General features: G+C 40.4%; 2 protein-coding genes across 2 annotated transcripts; one reads left to right on the forward strand and one right to left on the reverse strand.

Annotated features, from left to right (window-relative positions):
* The first annotated feature begins 5404 nt into the window (after positions 1-5404).
* Positions 5405-5944, forward strand: LOC120294426. The gene has a single exon (XM_039314503.1). The coding sequence runs from the start codon at positions 5405-5407 to the stop codon at positions 5942-5944; it is 540 nt and encodes a 179-aa protein (XP_039170437.1).
* Positions 5945-8479: 2535 nt separating this feature from the next.
* On the reverse strand, positions 8480-9504 carry LOC104449346 (transcription factor MYB44). The gene has a single exon (XM_010063474.3). The coding sequence runs from the start codon at positions 9333-9335 to the stop codon at positions 8628-8630; it is 708 nt and encodes a 235-aa protein (XP_010061776.2). The 5' UTR covers positions 9336-9504; the 3' UTR covers positions 8480-8627.
* Between the last annotated feature and the right edge of the window lie 8385 nt (positions 9505-17889).

The following is a 17889-nucleotide window of genomic DNA, read 5'->3' on the forward strand; positions in this document are numbered from 1 at the left end:
TTCATCTGTCCCGATTCATTATCTTTGACTTGTGGCATGTCCTCTATGCCTTGGTACCAATTATTATTTATCGAAAATCCTATTATCATTCAAAAAACAATCCCATCATGCACACACATTGAAAGGGTACCATAGTTTCTATAAGCCGTTTGACAAGCATCTTGCAGTTGTAGCACCTCAATACTTACCAAAGATTTCAAATACCATCCATCCAGTTTTAAAATGTTGCTATTTTAGAACATATTTCAGTAGGCATAAAAGTCTCGGCGCTTTACAGCAGAGTCACATTACTTTTTCCTAAGGTCTCATTCGAGAACCGTCTATCTCTCTCGTTTATGTAGAGTTCTCTCTACCGCTCTGGTAGTCTTCTTCTTCCTTTCAACCCAATTTTATCGTCTCCCTCAAGCTTCGGCTTCCCAGCAACCAATTCCATCCCTATTTCCCTCAAACACTTCCATGACGCCCTCCATTTTCTTCAATTTTCACCCTCCCCCCTTCCCTTTTACGTTATCTCTCCATTTTCACACTTCACACTTTCCACATACTGCCTTCTTCGATGATTCAATCTAAGTCTTGCATGTCCATCTACCCTCTTCTCTTATGACAATCTCCGATCCTGCATGCAACCTCCTTGGCGATCATCTACATTGATTCCACTCTACAAGCTGTTTCCTCTGTCGCGACGATGGACCCAATTGAAGATGCCCGAGTCGCTGCACTATGTAGCCGCTTAGGTAAACTGTGGACATCTACTGCAATTGAAACATGGGATGATGCTCCTCCTGCAACCACAATTCAAGAATGTAAGTTAACCCTTGTTGGTAAACTCCTAGCAACTTCAACTGTCAATCTTCCTGCTTTTCAGCAAACTATGAAAAAAGCCTGGCGGATAGACAATGTAACAGTAGCTCAACGAAAAGAAGGTTTCTATGTTTTCAAATTCACCTCAGAAGCTGACAAACAGAAGGTTCTTGACAATGGGCCCTGGTTATTCACTAACAACTTACTTATCCTCAAGCCTTGGGCTCCGAATACACCCTTGCACTGCTATAACTTCACAACCTATGCATTTTGGTTACAAGTTCTAGGCTTACCTCTTGAGCGCTGCACTGAGCGTTTCCTCTGACAAATCACACATGATATTGGCCAACCTCTTGAGGTCAGAATTGATGCCAAAGAAGGACCTACATCCAAAGCGGTTAGAGTTAAAGTTGAACTTCCCCTAACAGAACCCCTCAAACCAGGCAAACTCATATGTGTTGAAGGGAAAAAAATTTGGATAGATTTCCATTATGAACGGTTACCACACTTCTGCTATTCCTGTGGTGTCTTAGGATATTATGCTTCATATTGCAACGCTATTCCATATGATGAAACTCAGTTCGATAGGAGGGATAACATGTATCATGGTCAATGGTTGCGTGCTGAAGTTAATGAACATAGCCTCCTATTGGCAAACTTTTTATGATTTTCAACCTGATTCAAAAGACATAGACGAAACTGTACCTAAAACACCTCAGCCAGGGCTCCTGTTGCTTCCTCTTGCCCCGATGCACATGGAAACTCAACCTCTTTCTACAATGACCCAACCTGCTCATAATATACCAACCTTACTTGCTGATAGTCCTGCCCAAGCAAACACATCAGAGGTCAAAGCTCTTCACAATATGGCAGCTACATCCAAAAAACCTACTCACTCTCGTTTGCAGGCTAAAACGACTCAGTTAAAGAAAGCAAAGAAGCGTCCTATTTCTCTTGACACTTTGGATGAAAGCACTCTGTTAGATACCCCTGTTTTTCATATTCACAGGGACTATGAAGGGGATGTGGTGGCTTGCCCAAATAAGCCACCAACTATCAAATGAAGATACTCAGCTGGAACTGTCAGGGATTGGGCAACTCCCTGACAGTTCGTGCTCTTAGAGCTCTGGTAGCTCATGACAAGCCCGATATCATTTTTTTTTATGGAAACTCGGAATCAACAACCGGTCATTGATCAGATCCAACGCAAGCTTAACTACAGTAATCGTTTTTTGATTAACCCTCAAGGCTTGTCTAGAGGGATGGTCCTTTTTTGGCAAGACCATATTTCTCTTCATGTTTTATCCCACTCTTCTCACTTTATCGATACGGTCTGTTCTGAAAACAGGGGAGTTTCTACTATGTGTCTCACTGTTTTGCATGCTCCTCCTATTTATCATCTCAGACAACTATTTTGGGCTAAATTGAGACAACTCTCTTACTCTCGCACTCAACCTTGGGTGTGTTTAGGAGACTTTAATGAAGTTTTGCATCACTGGGAGAAGGTTAGTAAAAAACCTGCTGAACCTTATCGTCTACAATCATTTCAGAATTTGCTCCAAGATTGTTCTTTGATGGACTTAGAGACTAAAGGTTGCGCCTACACTTGGAGCAATAACAGAGATGGTTAGGAACTGGTTAAAGAACAACTTGACCGAGCTCTTTGCACTATTGACTGGCGCTTAAAATATCCCACAGCAGAGGTTGTGGCTTTCCCTGCCATAGGGTCAGACCACAGCCCGCTTCTTTTATCTACTCATATCAAATCTGGAAGGGGAGGAAGACGGTTTACCTTTGAATCATTCTGGCTTGAGCATGAGGATTGTCAACAAGTAGTACGGGATGCCTGGTCTACTCCACCTCATAGTGCACCTTCCATATCCCACAAGATTCGGGCAACAACTAAGGCTTTAACAAAGTGGAGCAGATCTACATTTTTTTGCGAACCATGGCCAAATTGCTCTTCTCTAGCAGCAGCTTCAGCAATACACCAATCAACCTGTAGGAAATTACGACATACACACGGTTAGAGCTCTGAAAGATCAACTACAGAAATGTTGGTCTCAAGAAGAACAATACTGGGGTATGCGGTCCCGTATTAAATGGATGCGATGGGGAGACAGAAACACTCGCTTTTTCCATGCAACCATAGTTCAACGAAGAAAAAGAAATCACATCAGCATCTTAAAGAATGACAATGACGAGTGGATTCGAGACATAGATGAGCTGAAGCATCTCACCCACTCCTTCTTCAATCAGCTTTATACCTCCTGCGGCCATCGAGATTTTCAACCTATCCTATCACAATGTCCTCAGCTTGTCACGGCAGAAATGAACTCATCCTTAACAGCCGACCTTACTCGAGAAGAAGTCAAACTTGCCACATTTCAATTAGGTGCTACATCTACCCCAGGACCTGATGGTTTAAATGGTCTATTCTACCACAACTACTGGGATATTATCGAGGAAGAAGTTTTCACAACGGTCCAAGATTTTTTTTAATTCAGGCCATCTCCTTCCAGAACTTAATCGCACAGCCATCTCCCTAATTCCAAAAGTTCCCAACCCAGAAAGGTTAGATCAATTCCGCCCTATCAGCTTGTGCAATTTCATTTACAAGATCATTTCCAAAGTGTTAGTTAATCGATTAAAACCCTGGCTGCCTAAACTCATTTCCAAAGAACAGAGTGCTTTTATACCGGGTAGACAAATTCAAGACAACGTCCTTCTTGTTCAGGAGGTTATACATCAGCTGAAGACCCGCAAAAGAAAGAAACATTTCCAAGCTATTCTTAAATTGGACATGCAAAAGGCTTTTGATAGGGTAGAATGGGACTTTTTACAAGCTTACCTCTGCAAATTGGGATTTCATCATAGGTGGGTTATGTGGCTGATGCAATGTGTTACCACTTCTTCTCTCAGTGTTAAATTCAATGGTGACTTACTATCCTATTTCCAACCGACCCGGGGACTCCGACAAGGCGACCCCCTCTCTCCATATCTATTTATACTCTTGGCCAATCTTCTCTCCACCCTCATCTTACAAGCAATTGATATGGGCAATCTACGAGGTATCACTTTCAATAGAAGCTGTCCCACTTTATCTCACCTGTTCTTTGCCGATGATGCCATCTTTTTTCTCAATGGAACAATAACTGAATGTCAGAATTTATCAAGCATCTTAAATGAATATTGCCTAGCTACAGGTCGGGCAATCAATCAAAACAAGTCTGGATTATATCTTTCTAAATTTTGCCCTCACCCCCTCAAGACAAACTTAGCCAATGCATTACGAGTTCCTTTGCTGGAAAAAACTGGTAAGTACCTTGGCCTTCCATCTGATTGGGGATCCTCTAAGAAGGACATGTTTGCCTGGACATTAAGTAGAGTTAATTCTAAGCTGGAGGGCTGGAAAGAACATCTAATTTCCAAAGGGGGGAAAGAAATCCTACTGAAATCTGTAGTTCAGGCTCTACCTCAATATGCTATGATGACATTCAAGGTTCCTGTTTCTATTTGTAGATCTATTGAGAAAAAAATAGCTCGTTATTGGTGGAAAAACAGCAGTAATAGATCTGCTATTCACTGGAAAAGTTGGGACCTTCTAACAGCTAGCAAGGAAAAAGGAGGAATGGGCTTCCGAGATCTCATCTCATTTAATAAAGCCTTATTGGGAAAGCAAGCCTTGCGGATTTTTCAGAACAATACCTCATTATTAGCCTCTGTTTTTAAAGCTTTATACTTCCAATCTACTTCTTTCTGGAAAGCAGAACAGGGCTATCGACCCTCTTGGGGTTGGAAGAGTATACTTCTTGGCCGAGATTCTATTATTGAGGGACTTCAATGGTCAGTTGGAAATGGATCTTCTATTAATGCTAGAGAAGCTAAATGGTTAAACATTGGCATGCTAGGGGGACCAGCAAAAAGAGAAGAGCCTAAAATGGTTGCGGACTACATCCTTCCTGAACAGAATGCCTGGAATGTAGCCCTCCTTCACCAGAATTTTCTACCTCAAATAGTGGATGAAATTCTAAAAATTTAGTTATGGACAGTCAACACTCAAGACAGACTTTGCTGGACAGCCTCACATGATGGAAACTACTCTGTTAAAAGTGCTTACCATTTTATCACCCAATCGGCATCTACAAAGGTTCATCCCCAACCCTCCACTTCCTACACCCCTCCACCAAAAGTCTGGAAACAGATATGGAAGACAAACACAGCACCCAAAATTCGAACATTCCTTTGGTCTCTATGTCATAAAGCGTTACCAACTAAAGCCAATCTGTTTCATCACCGCATTATCACTGATCCTTCTTGCCAACTATGCTCAGCCAGTATTTCCGAAACCACAGAACACCTATTCCTACTTTGTCCATAAGCTAGATCTATCTGGAGTCACCCGAAGGTCAACCTCACCTTTCCCAGTTCATCAACAATCAGCATTGATCAATGGCTTGCATATATTATAAATCAGAAGGGGAACGTACCTAGCTTTGAGACCATTGCAGCTCTGCTATGGCACATATGGAAGGCCTGAAATCATCTTATCTTTCGCAATTACCGAACAAATCCAGATCTCCTCATTGACACCGCTCTGCATATGGCCGCCCTCTGTCTCAGTTCACAGCAGATCGCATCTTCATCTGGTCTGATCCCCCAACACCGACACACTTCTTGGCAACCTCCAAAACAAGGTACAATAAAGATCAATATGGATGCTGCTTTTGTCAGCCCTAATCATACAGGTGCAATTGCCAGTATATTTCGAGATCACACGGGCAAGATGCTAGACGGATTCACACTCACTGTTCCCGCATTCACCGCAACTGAAGCAGAAACTCAAGCCCTTCTACAAACGCTCAAGCATCTCATCCATCAACAGCAAACAGATTCTCACCTGCAACTCGAATCCGACAGTTTAATCCTCGTCGACATAGTGAATAGCAGTCGTTTGCCTCCATGGAGCTGTCGAGCCCTCTTCGCCGAAATCGATTCCCTTCTGCTCTGTTTTCCTCATCTCTCTCTGCATCACTGTCCACGAGAGAGCAATGCCCTCGCTGACTGGGCCTGCAAGGCCCACGGAAGAGGCCTCCTTCCCCTTAATTGGGCTCTCAAACTCCGCGTGCAATGTATGATTTAATCTGTACTGACGCCCTTCTTTCGGGTTGTACTTCCTTTTCAAGTTAATATATATGCTTTTCCGACCAAAAAAAAAAAAAAACATTACTTTTTCCTTTTCTTTTTCTTTTTTTTTCGGTCGAAAGAGTCAAGTTGCTATGCAACTACATTTTAGGCGCAGTAATACGAAACAGACTCTAAATACTATTTCTTTTGCCCATAATTGAGCTTGAGGTAATGCAAGTTATCTAGACTTTTGACTCTTTATAAGGAACAACAGATTTGAATCCACTCTACAATAACTATTCTGAAAGAACTATCTCTCAAACTGAATACCCTTTAACCCCATATTAGAAATGGTTGATTAGAGCGTTGGGGCTTTTTCCAGCTAAGTAACCAGAGGTCATTCGATTGAATGCCACCAATTTTGTGCAAACTGCTCTCGATTAGAATCACCTACATCAATCAAAAGATTCGACTTAATTGGTTCATTGAGCTTAGAGCATGTTTTACTGATCTCCGAGTAGCCAGGTCATTACACCTATTCCCAAGGTAAAAATATAAAAAGACGAATACTAGTGTGTCCCAACCACAAAATTTACCAAGTCTAATTGGGTTCTAGGATCCATTACAGCAGCCAACAAGTACAAAGGCGGAATTTCTGCGAAACATTTCCTAAACTCTCCTTCATAACATGCACGATAGGTTTGAAAATTCCTATCACCTGCACATACGTTAAACAATTTACTAATTCACAGAAGATATTGAAATGTGGATAATGCTGGAGATTATGCAAATGGTTGTCATAAAAAGTTTCAACAAATGATTTTATAATATAAAATAAAAATAAAAACATTCTGATTCTCTTGGGTCCTGGACAATCCATCCTTCACATGTTCTTCATACGACACATGAAGAACATGGAAATTTGACCTTCCAGAGTAGGATTCATTTGTGCTTGCGGAGATCAATAACAACATTATTTGTAGTATCTTAACTAATAGGAAAAATAATTCCAGCAATGCTGAATTTTTTAAAAATTTTATTCTTCACGGATGTGGCAATAATAGACCTAATATGCGGATAAAGAAGCATATAAATTAAAAACACCAAGTTTGAGAATTTGGATGAAAACGTGTCGTGCCCGGGATCTACCCGGCCCATTTGCCACCTCTAGAAGGAGTCTCAGACCATCTCTCGGAATTTTCTGCTCACCATCTTCCACAGCATTCAGGCAGGACCTCAAACTTTGAACAATTTACCAATCTAGATCTAAATTTATTATATGAATTCCGATTCGATCCTAAGCTTTCTAATTATTTCAATGTAATTGAAAAATTTTGACAAGAATTTCAATGTAATCCTCTTAATAAAGAAAGTTGCTAAGGTTGCCTATTTTGTCATCATCGGCTTTTCAACATCACATGGCTATTGATAAGACGTGGACAATTTTAGACAAAATGGCACCATTTTTCTTAATTTCTGATTTTTTTTTTTTTGTCATCTAAATAGGAACACAAATTTTCTACAGAAATGAAGGTGGAGCATGACTCGCCCACTCTCGATCACAACCTCCACCACAAAACGCAGTCATGCTGCCTCCGCCACTGCCGCTAGACTGCCTCTCAAAGAGCTAAATACTCCTCCATGCTCGTCAAGTTTGTGACCATCTAAATCTCGACGAGCTTGAGCCTCCAGATCTCAACCTACTTGCTTGGCAACTGCTCCTCCATGGCCATCGAGCTTTTGACCGTCGAGAGCGAGAGCAACCCGACTCGGTCGGCCCGGATCCGTTCGTTTGAGCCGGAAATATTATACCACAAGCACATTCAGCTCATATGCAAAATGTAATTGCAGGCCCACTCCTCCAACCTCAGCAGCAAGCGCCTCCCACGGGACGAACACATTCAATTCAGGTTGGAGATGAAATAACCCCATTTTTAGAGAAATTGATTGTTAGACGTGATTTTGCGTTTTAGCTTTACTAATATGGATGACGATCATCTGTCCCGTCAACTATCACGATTTGAGACAACTATTTCACATGCCCGCAGACAATTAGAGAAGCTGGAAGTCCACCCGGAAGAAAATGAAAAATAACACGGAAAGACAAAAAAACACAAAATTTCTGAAATTTTTTTAAATAAAACAAAACAAAGTCATTTTGTCTAAAATTGCTCCCCAGCGTAGAAGTTCAGCTCTTATGAACGACAATCTGGGATGAGTTTGCAAAAATGTATCGAATATGTAAATGAAAATTTCATATCATTTCTCTTTCCTAATGTCACTGTCTTCCCCAGACTACATGAAATGGCAGCTTCTTTTTTTCGGAACAGCATTTATTCTAACTCGAAACCAAAACTGCCTAGCACCCCAAGGGTGATATGCATTGAGTAGAGATCGAATTTGATGGCAGACGGTACCGTATAAATCAGACGGTGTTAATTGAACCAATATGTCAGCAATTTCAACTGAAAATTGACGCGTAAGATTATCTTAAATTTGCTCGCAAAGATTTAGAATTATATCAAAACAATGTAAAAATTTAAAGAAAAGGTTGAAATCCATTTAGGACTGAATCCATAATTTTTCCGAAATTAACATTTGCCATTATATTACTGCATTGGGCATTATTAACATTTAACATCAACCAAAATTTTCTTAAACCCAGACAAAGCACCTACAAATATCATCTCCTCCCATCATCATCTCCAACTCGTCTCAGCCATCATCGTCGAGTTCATGTAATCTCTAACCTCCCTCGCAATCACCCCTCTCATCACCTCCCAAAACCCCTCCTCCGGCAACCCTTTATCCTCCCGCCGCCCCTCCGCCGCCGCCGCCGCCGCCCCCCCCGGCGGAGCAAGAGTCAATGCAGTGAATGGCCCGTCCTCGTCCTCGATGTCCACACGACAACCGCTCACCGACATATGGTCGTTACGATGATCGTTCCCGTGATTTGCCCCGTCGTCCTTCTGCTGCGCGGAGGCCCTTCTCTTGAGAGTGGAGTTCCAGTGGTTCTTGACGGCGTTGTCGGTCCTGCCGGGGAGCAGCCGGGCGATGGTGGCCCACCGGTTGCCGTAAACCGCGTGCGCGGCGAGGATGGCGTCGTCCTCGGCGGCGGAGAAGGGGCGGTGCTTGACGGCGGGGCTGAGCTGGTTGCACCACCGGAGCCTGCAGGACTTCCCGGAGCGGCCCTCGATGTGGCGGCTGATGAGGGACCAGTTCCGGGGCCCGTACCTCTCCACGAGCCCGGTGAGGACGCGGTCCTCCTCGGCGCTCCACGGGCCCTTGACCCGGTCGGTTTTGCGGGCGGAGGAGGCGGGGTTCCTGCGGGAGGACGAATCGGAGGAGGACGAGTCGGAGGAGGAGGAGGAACATGCAGGAGACGAGCGCCTATACGTCGTATCCATGTCGGAGAAAGCTTCTTCTGCTTCTTCTTCTTGTGGTTCTTGGAGTGAGGCTTGCGCTTATATATGCATGAAAGAGAGAGAGATTGAGAAAGAGAAAAGAAGGGGAATGGAAAGCGAACGGCGCCCGCGGGGGAAGAGCTGTTTCCAGGAAACTGGGTCGTGTAAAGTGGGTAGAGGGAGGGATGGTAGCTAAGAACGAGATGGATTTTAATTGAGATTAATTATTTGGATCGTGACTAACTTTCTGGGAGACAGCTTGACAACGCAGCTATCGATGCGATGCTGCTTGCGAACGGCCAATTAGGGTTTCCCATCATCGATTAAGATATATGGGTTTGTATATTTCGAATTATATTTACTATGTGATATATTTACTTCAACTTTTTACTAGGATATCTAAACTTCCAAATTATACTTACCGTGACATATTTATTTTAAACTTTTTCTTATAACTATTTATATCTATGGGACATTTATATTCCATTAAAATTTCGTTAGATGATTTTTCAGCAAAAACGTCATTTTTATTTCATTCAAATTATATGAACACCTTTCAACAACACCGTTTGCCTCCTGACGCCAATCTGGACAAATTGTTAACAATGATTATTGACATAATGTTAATAGAGAATAAATGTATCATTCAAGTAAAAGTTTAGGATTTCAGTGCCCTGAAAAAAAGTTTAAGATAAATGTGTCTTGGTGAGTATAATTTGCAATTTTTTCATGGCTTTTTCCCTATAATAAATGAATAAAATACTTCTATATGAGTATTTGTTAAAAATTGAGATAAAGAAATTTTATCATATTTTTAGTGCAACGTGTTTCGCGTATTATGTGTAATGAATGCATTTTATATCAGAGCATTGCCTCCTTAAACTCTCTATTTGTTTTGTGAAAAATGAATGATTTAGAAAATAGATACCTAAAAACTCATCACTTGCATCGCTTATAAAAAAATAATAAATAAATAAAATTTCACCCTCTATAAAAATATATAAATATAAATTGTTGTCAAAAATGAAAATTTCTTTCATTGACTAATTATTTCAAGTGACAAAAAAGTGCTCATTTAATATATATACATACATATATATATATATATATATATATATATATATATTCAAAACATTCATTTTTCGCAAAACAAATATAACCTAAATATAATTATCAACTGCCTTTGATGTACTTGTTAACAATATCCACTACATAAATTGAATCTTAAAAAAAAAAAGATTTTTAAGGGTATGATGTTCCATAATTGCGTGTACGACGGTTAATAGGGCAAAGTGGTATGATCATGAAATATTGTTGTTAATTGATGAGTGGAGTTAACCTTTGAAATTGGGTAAATAAGTATTTATTTTTTAATCCAAAAGTTTACATTTTAAGAAAGCAAGTTGAAAAGTGTATACATAGTCATCTTTTCATTCATTAAATGGTTTGAACTAATCAATGGGGAAATCGTTTTCCGACTAACGTTTAAATTTTGAAGAAAACAAACCAAACAAATATGCAGGGTTAAAATTTCCTCCATCACCTCAAATTAAGTTTTTTTTGTTGTTGCCATTGCAAACATGTAGGTTACCCACATTTACATTCTTAATCAAGTTCATACATATGTAATGTCCAAATTTATAATCCATGAATTCAAAAATTTACGAATGAAAGAAAAAAAGGGCCTATCTCAAGTACTTTTATTATCACATTAAGTCTGGTTCCTTTTGAGTCAAATGCCTAATCTTCTGGCATTTTTAGCTTCCAAATCATTTTGTAATTTACTTATAATTGTGTTAATGATTCAATTTATTTCGCGAAAAATAAATGCTTATATCGTTTGAAATAATTGTTAATGAAAAGTTTTTCTATTATCAACAATAATTTTAATTCAAATATTTTGGTTAACGATAAAACTATTTATTTATTTATTGAATGATGTAAATTATTAATTTTTAGGACGCATTTCAAGGAAAAAGGACATTCTTTTACAGAAAAGAGGAAAGTAGTGGTGTGTAATCATTCTAGGTGTGACACATGCTTATATGGAAGGGGTTAAAATAAGACATGTTGGCAACAAACAGGAAGGCAAAGAAGGCACCAGGGCAAAGCTGTCCTGCACCACGCCACACAACTGCACGCAACCTTCGGACAAACGACAAAACCCAAAACACGAATTCAAACGGCGAGGGTGGGGACCCGCCGCCTCCCCCCCGTCCCTTCCTTTTTGACTCGCTTTCCGCAGTCAGTCTTACAGCTGGAGGCGGTCCAAATCCGGGCCGTCCCCTGCCCTCTCTCCCAATCAAACGGCTCAGGCCAACCGTCCCCGAAAACGACCGGAAAAGAAACCTCCTCCTCTTGTTGCTTTTCTCCTCCTTTGGTCTTTCTTTTGGGATTTCACTTAGCATGGCCAATTTTATTTTACTTTTTTTCAGCAGCATGTTATAAATAGATCCGATCATAGGATGGCGGCCCAACATGCTCAAGCCACATTGGTCTCAAGGTCTCTTTTGGATGAGCTTGGACGATGCTTTTAGATTATAAAGTCTGACTCTTAAGCTCATGATAGTTCAGCCTGTCAATTTAATACACAGAATTCTTGTTCTTGTAATGTGTGGGATTAGGCAACACTTCAGTCCCGGTCTATCCTGGATTGAACCCCCATTTGTTAAGCAATCAAATAAGGAAATATTGTGAGGAAGAGGTATTTTGGAATTCAATCATTTTTTCATTAAATATGAAAAAATAAATGTTTTGGAAAATCAACAAAACTTCACAAGTGGATCCATCCATCCATTGTTGACTTCAGTGATTGGTGAAAGATGAAATTATTATAATAAGATCGTGCTAGAAAATTATGATTTGACTGTTGATGTCTGCCACACAAATATTTTATATATTTTATATTTTTGTTCGCTATCTTTCGTTATATCTTTACTAATTATCTCTTTTTGGGAATAATATTTGAGATTTGACAATCCGATGATTTGACATAAATATATACAAATTGAACGCAATGTTTCGAGAACACCTAAATGTAACCCCCCAAGTCTATTACCAGTTCTTCGACATGGACGTCCTTGTTTCAACCCAATTCCACGTAGGATGGGCCCCGCTCCCAGCCTGGAAGAATCTCCGTGTGAACGCGAGTTTTGGTTTTGGTTTTGGTTTGGTTTGGTTTTTACCCTAAATTATAGTCGAATTCCCCATCGACCGGCACTTGTCTGGGAGGGGAAAAACGGAGAGAATGAAAGTTTGGATGGACAAAACAGGGACAGATTTTGAAATTCTTGACGAGAATAGAAAACTTGAAAAACCGAAACTATATTTTCATCACTCCTAAAAATAATTAAGCATAAATTATTATCAATGATGAAAATATTTTTCATTAACTACTTTTTCTAAGCAATATAATAAATCATTTTCTGGAACCTTGAGTTTTTTATAAAACAAACGCACCCATAAAGTGTTTCATTTTACAAAAAAATAAATAATTTGAAAAATATTTTTCTAAAAATAATCATTTGTATTGTTTACAAAAATGAACAAATGACAAATATTTTCATCATTTACAAAAATATTTAAATACAAGTTGTTGCCCATAATAAAAATATTATTCATTAACTTACTATCTTAAGCGATATATGTGATCATCTTTAAGAAAAATTGTTTTCCAAATTATTTATCTCTTGTGAAACAAACTAAGTATTAAATTTGTGGCACTCCTAAATTTCTTCCTCTAGCATGTCCCAAACAAAAAATGAAGCATCATGTTACGTCCACATTACCTACAAATTCATTTGCATCAAAATACAATTGGTACATGAAGTTTCTTCCCTCCATTTGCGGGATGACCCTATCAAGAGTTAGTCACATCGGTTACATTGAAACCACAGTCTTAAGTTATTTGAGCTCATCCATAATTACTCAACTCAAATCACTTGATTTGAGGTTGAACTTAGAGTACAGGGTGCTTCAATATCTTCTCAAGTTATGTTGATAGTTCAAGCTCACGAATACTCATAGTTTGCACAAACCTATTTAAGTTTCTATTATTATTATTTTCCAAATAACATTGTATAGTTATAAAAGTCGACATATAAATCCTTTGATTACATATATAACTTGCATTTATAAGAACTCGGGAAATAAATGTCTAAGCTAGAAAGCTCGACATCAAGTTCATTTATGATTTGATGGTAGTCAAGACGAGATCAGATACCTCGACTTTTCTTCGGAGTAGGGCTAGAGTAGGAATCTAAGGAAATGAGAGGCATATGGCTATGAGCAACTTGCTAGCAGACGACCTTATCATCATCTTGGCATACTATCCTTGAAGTGACCAGGCACTGCCAATGCCAGCTAAGGCAACTCCTCCTTACACTATTAAACTTATCTTTATCGTACTTAGTATTCTTGCGGGTATTCTTGCGGACCCTAATCTTTCATTTTCCAAATATTTTTCTTCTCTTTTGCTTTTGGGTCTTGGATCTTTGAAATTGTTTGTTTAATTTAGGGAAGAAGATCGGCCATAGATACGGACATCGAGTGCCACCACAGCTGGTCAGACCGCAGTGCACGAAAGTCTTCATTTGTTGCCCAATCCCAATAGTCAACGGCGGATGCCAGCTCATCGTTGCATCGTGGCCGTCGGTTTGGATTTCGATCTCTCGTGATGCCGGATGGAGACTGACTGACGTGAAGCTTCGTGTGTAGGGGAGGGGGCATGGCGATATAAACAATGTTTGGAGCTCAAGTTTTCAATCATCATTAACTGCAATCTCTAACTAAGTCTTATAATTTTGAATCTTGGACTCTTTTCACATTGAGCATGTGAGGGTAGAGAGTCCATGTTTTCCCCGTGTTCCAACAATTTAATGGTTTTATACTAATTCCTCCTCCTTGGTATTTTCAGACTATTATTTTTCGTGATACATTAGGGTTTCTGAAAATAAATGAATAAATCGGAAATAGGGAGCAACTAGCACGGTTTCCTTCCAACCCATTGGCCGGTTGGGTTGGTGGTGCTGTAGGATCTCCCCTGCCCCGTGAGCCAAAAAAAATTACTTGGCGCACCGTCAGGTGATATGGATCTCATCCAGGATTCAGATGAATCGACGATGGACGTGAGTCGGGACCGGAGGAAGTCGTTTAAATTTTGGCTCTTTCTTTGGTGCCTGTCTGGTCAAAGTCAAACCCTACAAGTTGGGTTATCTAGTTGGCTTTGCCAGTTCTTGTCTGTCTCATGTTTGTCTTTTCTCGTTCAAAGCCAACAAACATATGAAACCGTGAGCAGGAAACAGTGCATTCGTGCGCACAGACTTAAAAATCCATGTCTTCAAAACGTTATTAGATTAATAAGAAAAATAATTTTTAATATGATGTCCAATTATGATTAGCTTACTAACGGAATGTGATCTAGGACACGATGGGAGTTTGCATGCCTCGGTAGGAAAGAGATCACCAGAGTATAGCTCAAGATCGCCTTTTCGAGTGGACTATAGCCAGATAGAAATAGGTAGTGGAAGAATTTTGTTCGATTCCTATTATATGCGATGTCGCGAAAAATGCTTATTCCTATCTTAATCAAGAAAAAACCTTTTTCGTTTTTTAATATTGGCGTTTCCTTCTATTCGAATCTTTTTTTGGAAGCTATTGAATCGACGTGATCAACTATAGGTGTAGTCCTTTATTGGCATATAAATAGGGTGAGGACGAGGCCCCTAGAAATGGGGGGAAAGAAAAGGGAGGGGGTGATAAGGTCCCCTTTTTTTTCACTTCAAATCGAATTCAAAACTGGCCTGGCGCTGCTGGATGCTTCTGATCAATAGAACAGGAAGAGGAGCCAAAAATCAAAACACCAAAAGTAACAACTACCAAGATATGCATAGTGATTCGATCTTTTGATCACCCATTTTTGGAAAACCATTTTTTGGAGCTTCCGCCTTATGCACGGAAGATTGGATTGCCTGAATCACGAGTATTATATACTGTGTTACGATCGCCTCATATTGATAAAAAGTCTAGAGAATTAATTTACAACTCAAAATAGCGGGCAAAATGGCACTAAAAAATACCCCCAAAAAAATCCTATACTGCGCTCACTTTAATATCAATTTTTTTTAGATTACTTAAGTGCTAATTTTTTAAAAGTAATAATTACTCAATTACCAACTCTGATTTCAATCGCTAAAAATTTTGACGTGATCATATTTTATTAATTTCTCAGATTGACATAGATCACTAGGATGCCTAGTCAACATATGCCCCTAAATGATGTTGTCTACATTGTTTGCCCTAAAATATAAACCCTAAATTGCAAATTGAAAAAAATTCCCCAATTCAAAACCCTAATGACCAATTCAACCTAAAATCGAAACCCTAATTGGTTTGCCCTAAAACTAACAGCTCAATCTCCCAAAGGATGTTGGGGAGGCTCTAAACACATTGAATGAGTTGCTTAAACGAGTGCGGGCCACTTCGAGCTTTCCCAGCCGAGAAGTAGATCGAAATGGAGCGATGGCGATTGTAATGAGAATCGATGAAGACGGGTGATGTTTTGTGACCGTCAGTTATTCAATTGGTAAACGGGTCCTCGTGGCATCATCACTGACGATTCGAAGCCAATGAAGGAAAGTTGTTCTAGGATGACGAATCGCAATAGTCGGTAGTGGCTTTGGTGGCTTGAAAGCAGTGAGGAAAGTTGTCATTGGTGGTTGATGCCAATGAACGAGCTTTGAGTGAACTCCAAACTCTTCAAGCCTTCTTTGTTAAAATATGTCTCGAGTTTAAGCCCAATGCAAAAATTACGAATATTCCGAATTTGATATGTTGCAAATGTTTGAAATCGAGCAAAGAAGATCCAAAGATCAACTTCCCAAATTTGAATCTGCGTTGGAGAGTCTGGCTACTAAATAGGAAAGCCCAACTTTGACTAGGACTTGGATTTTGTTTAAAATATACAAAGATATGTTTTGGATAGGAAACAAAATCCTATGAGAAGTTGGCAAAAGAATAAGGGTTTTACTTATATATAGACTTGAGGCCGTGGGTGATAGGTGTGGATCACAAATTGTCTTGAAGCACCACGTGAGTGCTTGGTGTTCCGCCGTTGATCATGAAGAATTGGTCTTAAAGCGCCGCCTCGTTGTTGAATGCTTGGGAGGGATTTTCTTTGTCGTGAATTACATCCAAGAAGGTTTAGTGTTGAAGTCAATTAAATCTTGTGGTAAGATTTGCGTGTAATTCCTTCATGAGATTGAGAGATTATTTCTTGAGGAATTTCAAGGCTAAACATTGTGTGTATTATTTGGTGTAATTGGAGCTTGGGAAACACTAAGAGAGTGTTTGAGAGAGTGTATAATCTCCTTGTATCGCTTGATCTATAGTGAAATTCGCTGTTGTTTTCCCCATGTACGTAGGTCTTTACGACTAAACCACGTAAATCTGGTGTCCGGTTTATTTTCTTTTTCTATCTATATTATTGTTCGATCGCTCGCCCTATCGCAACAGCTTTAGTGGCTTGAAAGCAGTGAGGAAAGTTGTCATTGGTGGTTGATGCCAATGAATGAGCTTCGAGTGAACTCCAAACTCTTCAAGCCTTCTTTGTTGGAAAACAAAGCAGAATCAGGACGAACTAACCACGGCTTTGCCAGTGACTAGCAAGGTTGGTGAACAACAAGCGGCTTCGATCTATGGCCGGCTTGAGATATTGGCGATTGATTAATAGTGGCCGCCTATGTCTCTACTCATGCTCGGTTGGGTGATGCCTTCGAGGAAATGGCCAATGTGACATGGTGATTGATGGTGGCCGTGCATGGGATGATGATGGCTGTGTGTGGGTTGGCGGTGATTGCGAGTTTTTTCTCTATGGAGGGGCGGTGATGGATGGCGGGTAGTGGTGTCCTTCGGGGGTAGAGGTGTCAAAATGGGTCATTGACCCATTTATGGACCCATATATATTTAAATGGGTCGTTAATGGGTCAAGCTTATTTGCCAATGCACCCATAATGAGTTTTAAAAACAAAAAGATTGAGATATACAGGTCTTAAATGGGTCTAAGAGCAGACCCATTTAAGACCCATTTATTAACCCATTAAAAATGAACCCATTTACAATTTCCCAATGCACCCATTTTCTTTTTTTCTTTTTTTTTTTTTTCTTTCTTTTTCCTCTGGTCATCGGCACGGCGATGGCCGGCGACTGGCCAAGCGAGCCTCGAGCTCACTGATGTCAAGCAAGCTTGAGCTCGCTGGATCCGGCGAGGCGGAGGCCTCGCCGACGCTCGGCAAGGCTCGAGCCTCACCGATCTAGCAAGACTCGAACTCCCCGCGTCGAGCCTTGCCGGTTCGGTGAGAATGACGTTCGACAAGGGGCAAGCTCGCCGGATCTAGCGAGGCGGAGGCCTCGCCAACGTCCGGCGAGGCTCGAGCCTCGCCGATCTAGCGAGACTCGAGGTCGCTAGCGTCGGGCGAGGCTCGTTTATGGTCGGTTGCCGGCCATCGTCATGGCCGACAGCCGGCCAAAGAAGAAGGAGAAGAAGAAGAATAAGAAAAAG

This window comes from Eucalyptus grandis, chromosome 6 (genome assembly GCF_016545825.1).
Source record: "Eucalyptus grandis isolate ANBG69807.140 chromosome 6, ASM1654582v1, whole genome shotgun sequence".
NCBI lineage: Eukaryota > Viridiplantae > Streptophyta > Magnoliopsida > Myrtales > Myrtaceae > Eucalyptus > Eucalyptus grandis.

Excerpts from the sequence above, each read along its gene's own strand:
- LOC120294426 (XM_039314503.1), top strand. The coding sequence starts at position 5,405 with ATGGCCGCCCTCTGTCTCAGTTCACAGCAGATCGCATCTTCATCTGGT.
- LOC104449346 (XM_010063474.3), bottom strand. The coding sequence starts at position 9,335 with ATGGATACGACGTATAGGCGCTCGTCTCCTGCATGTTCCTCCTCCTCC.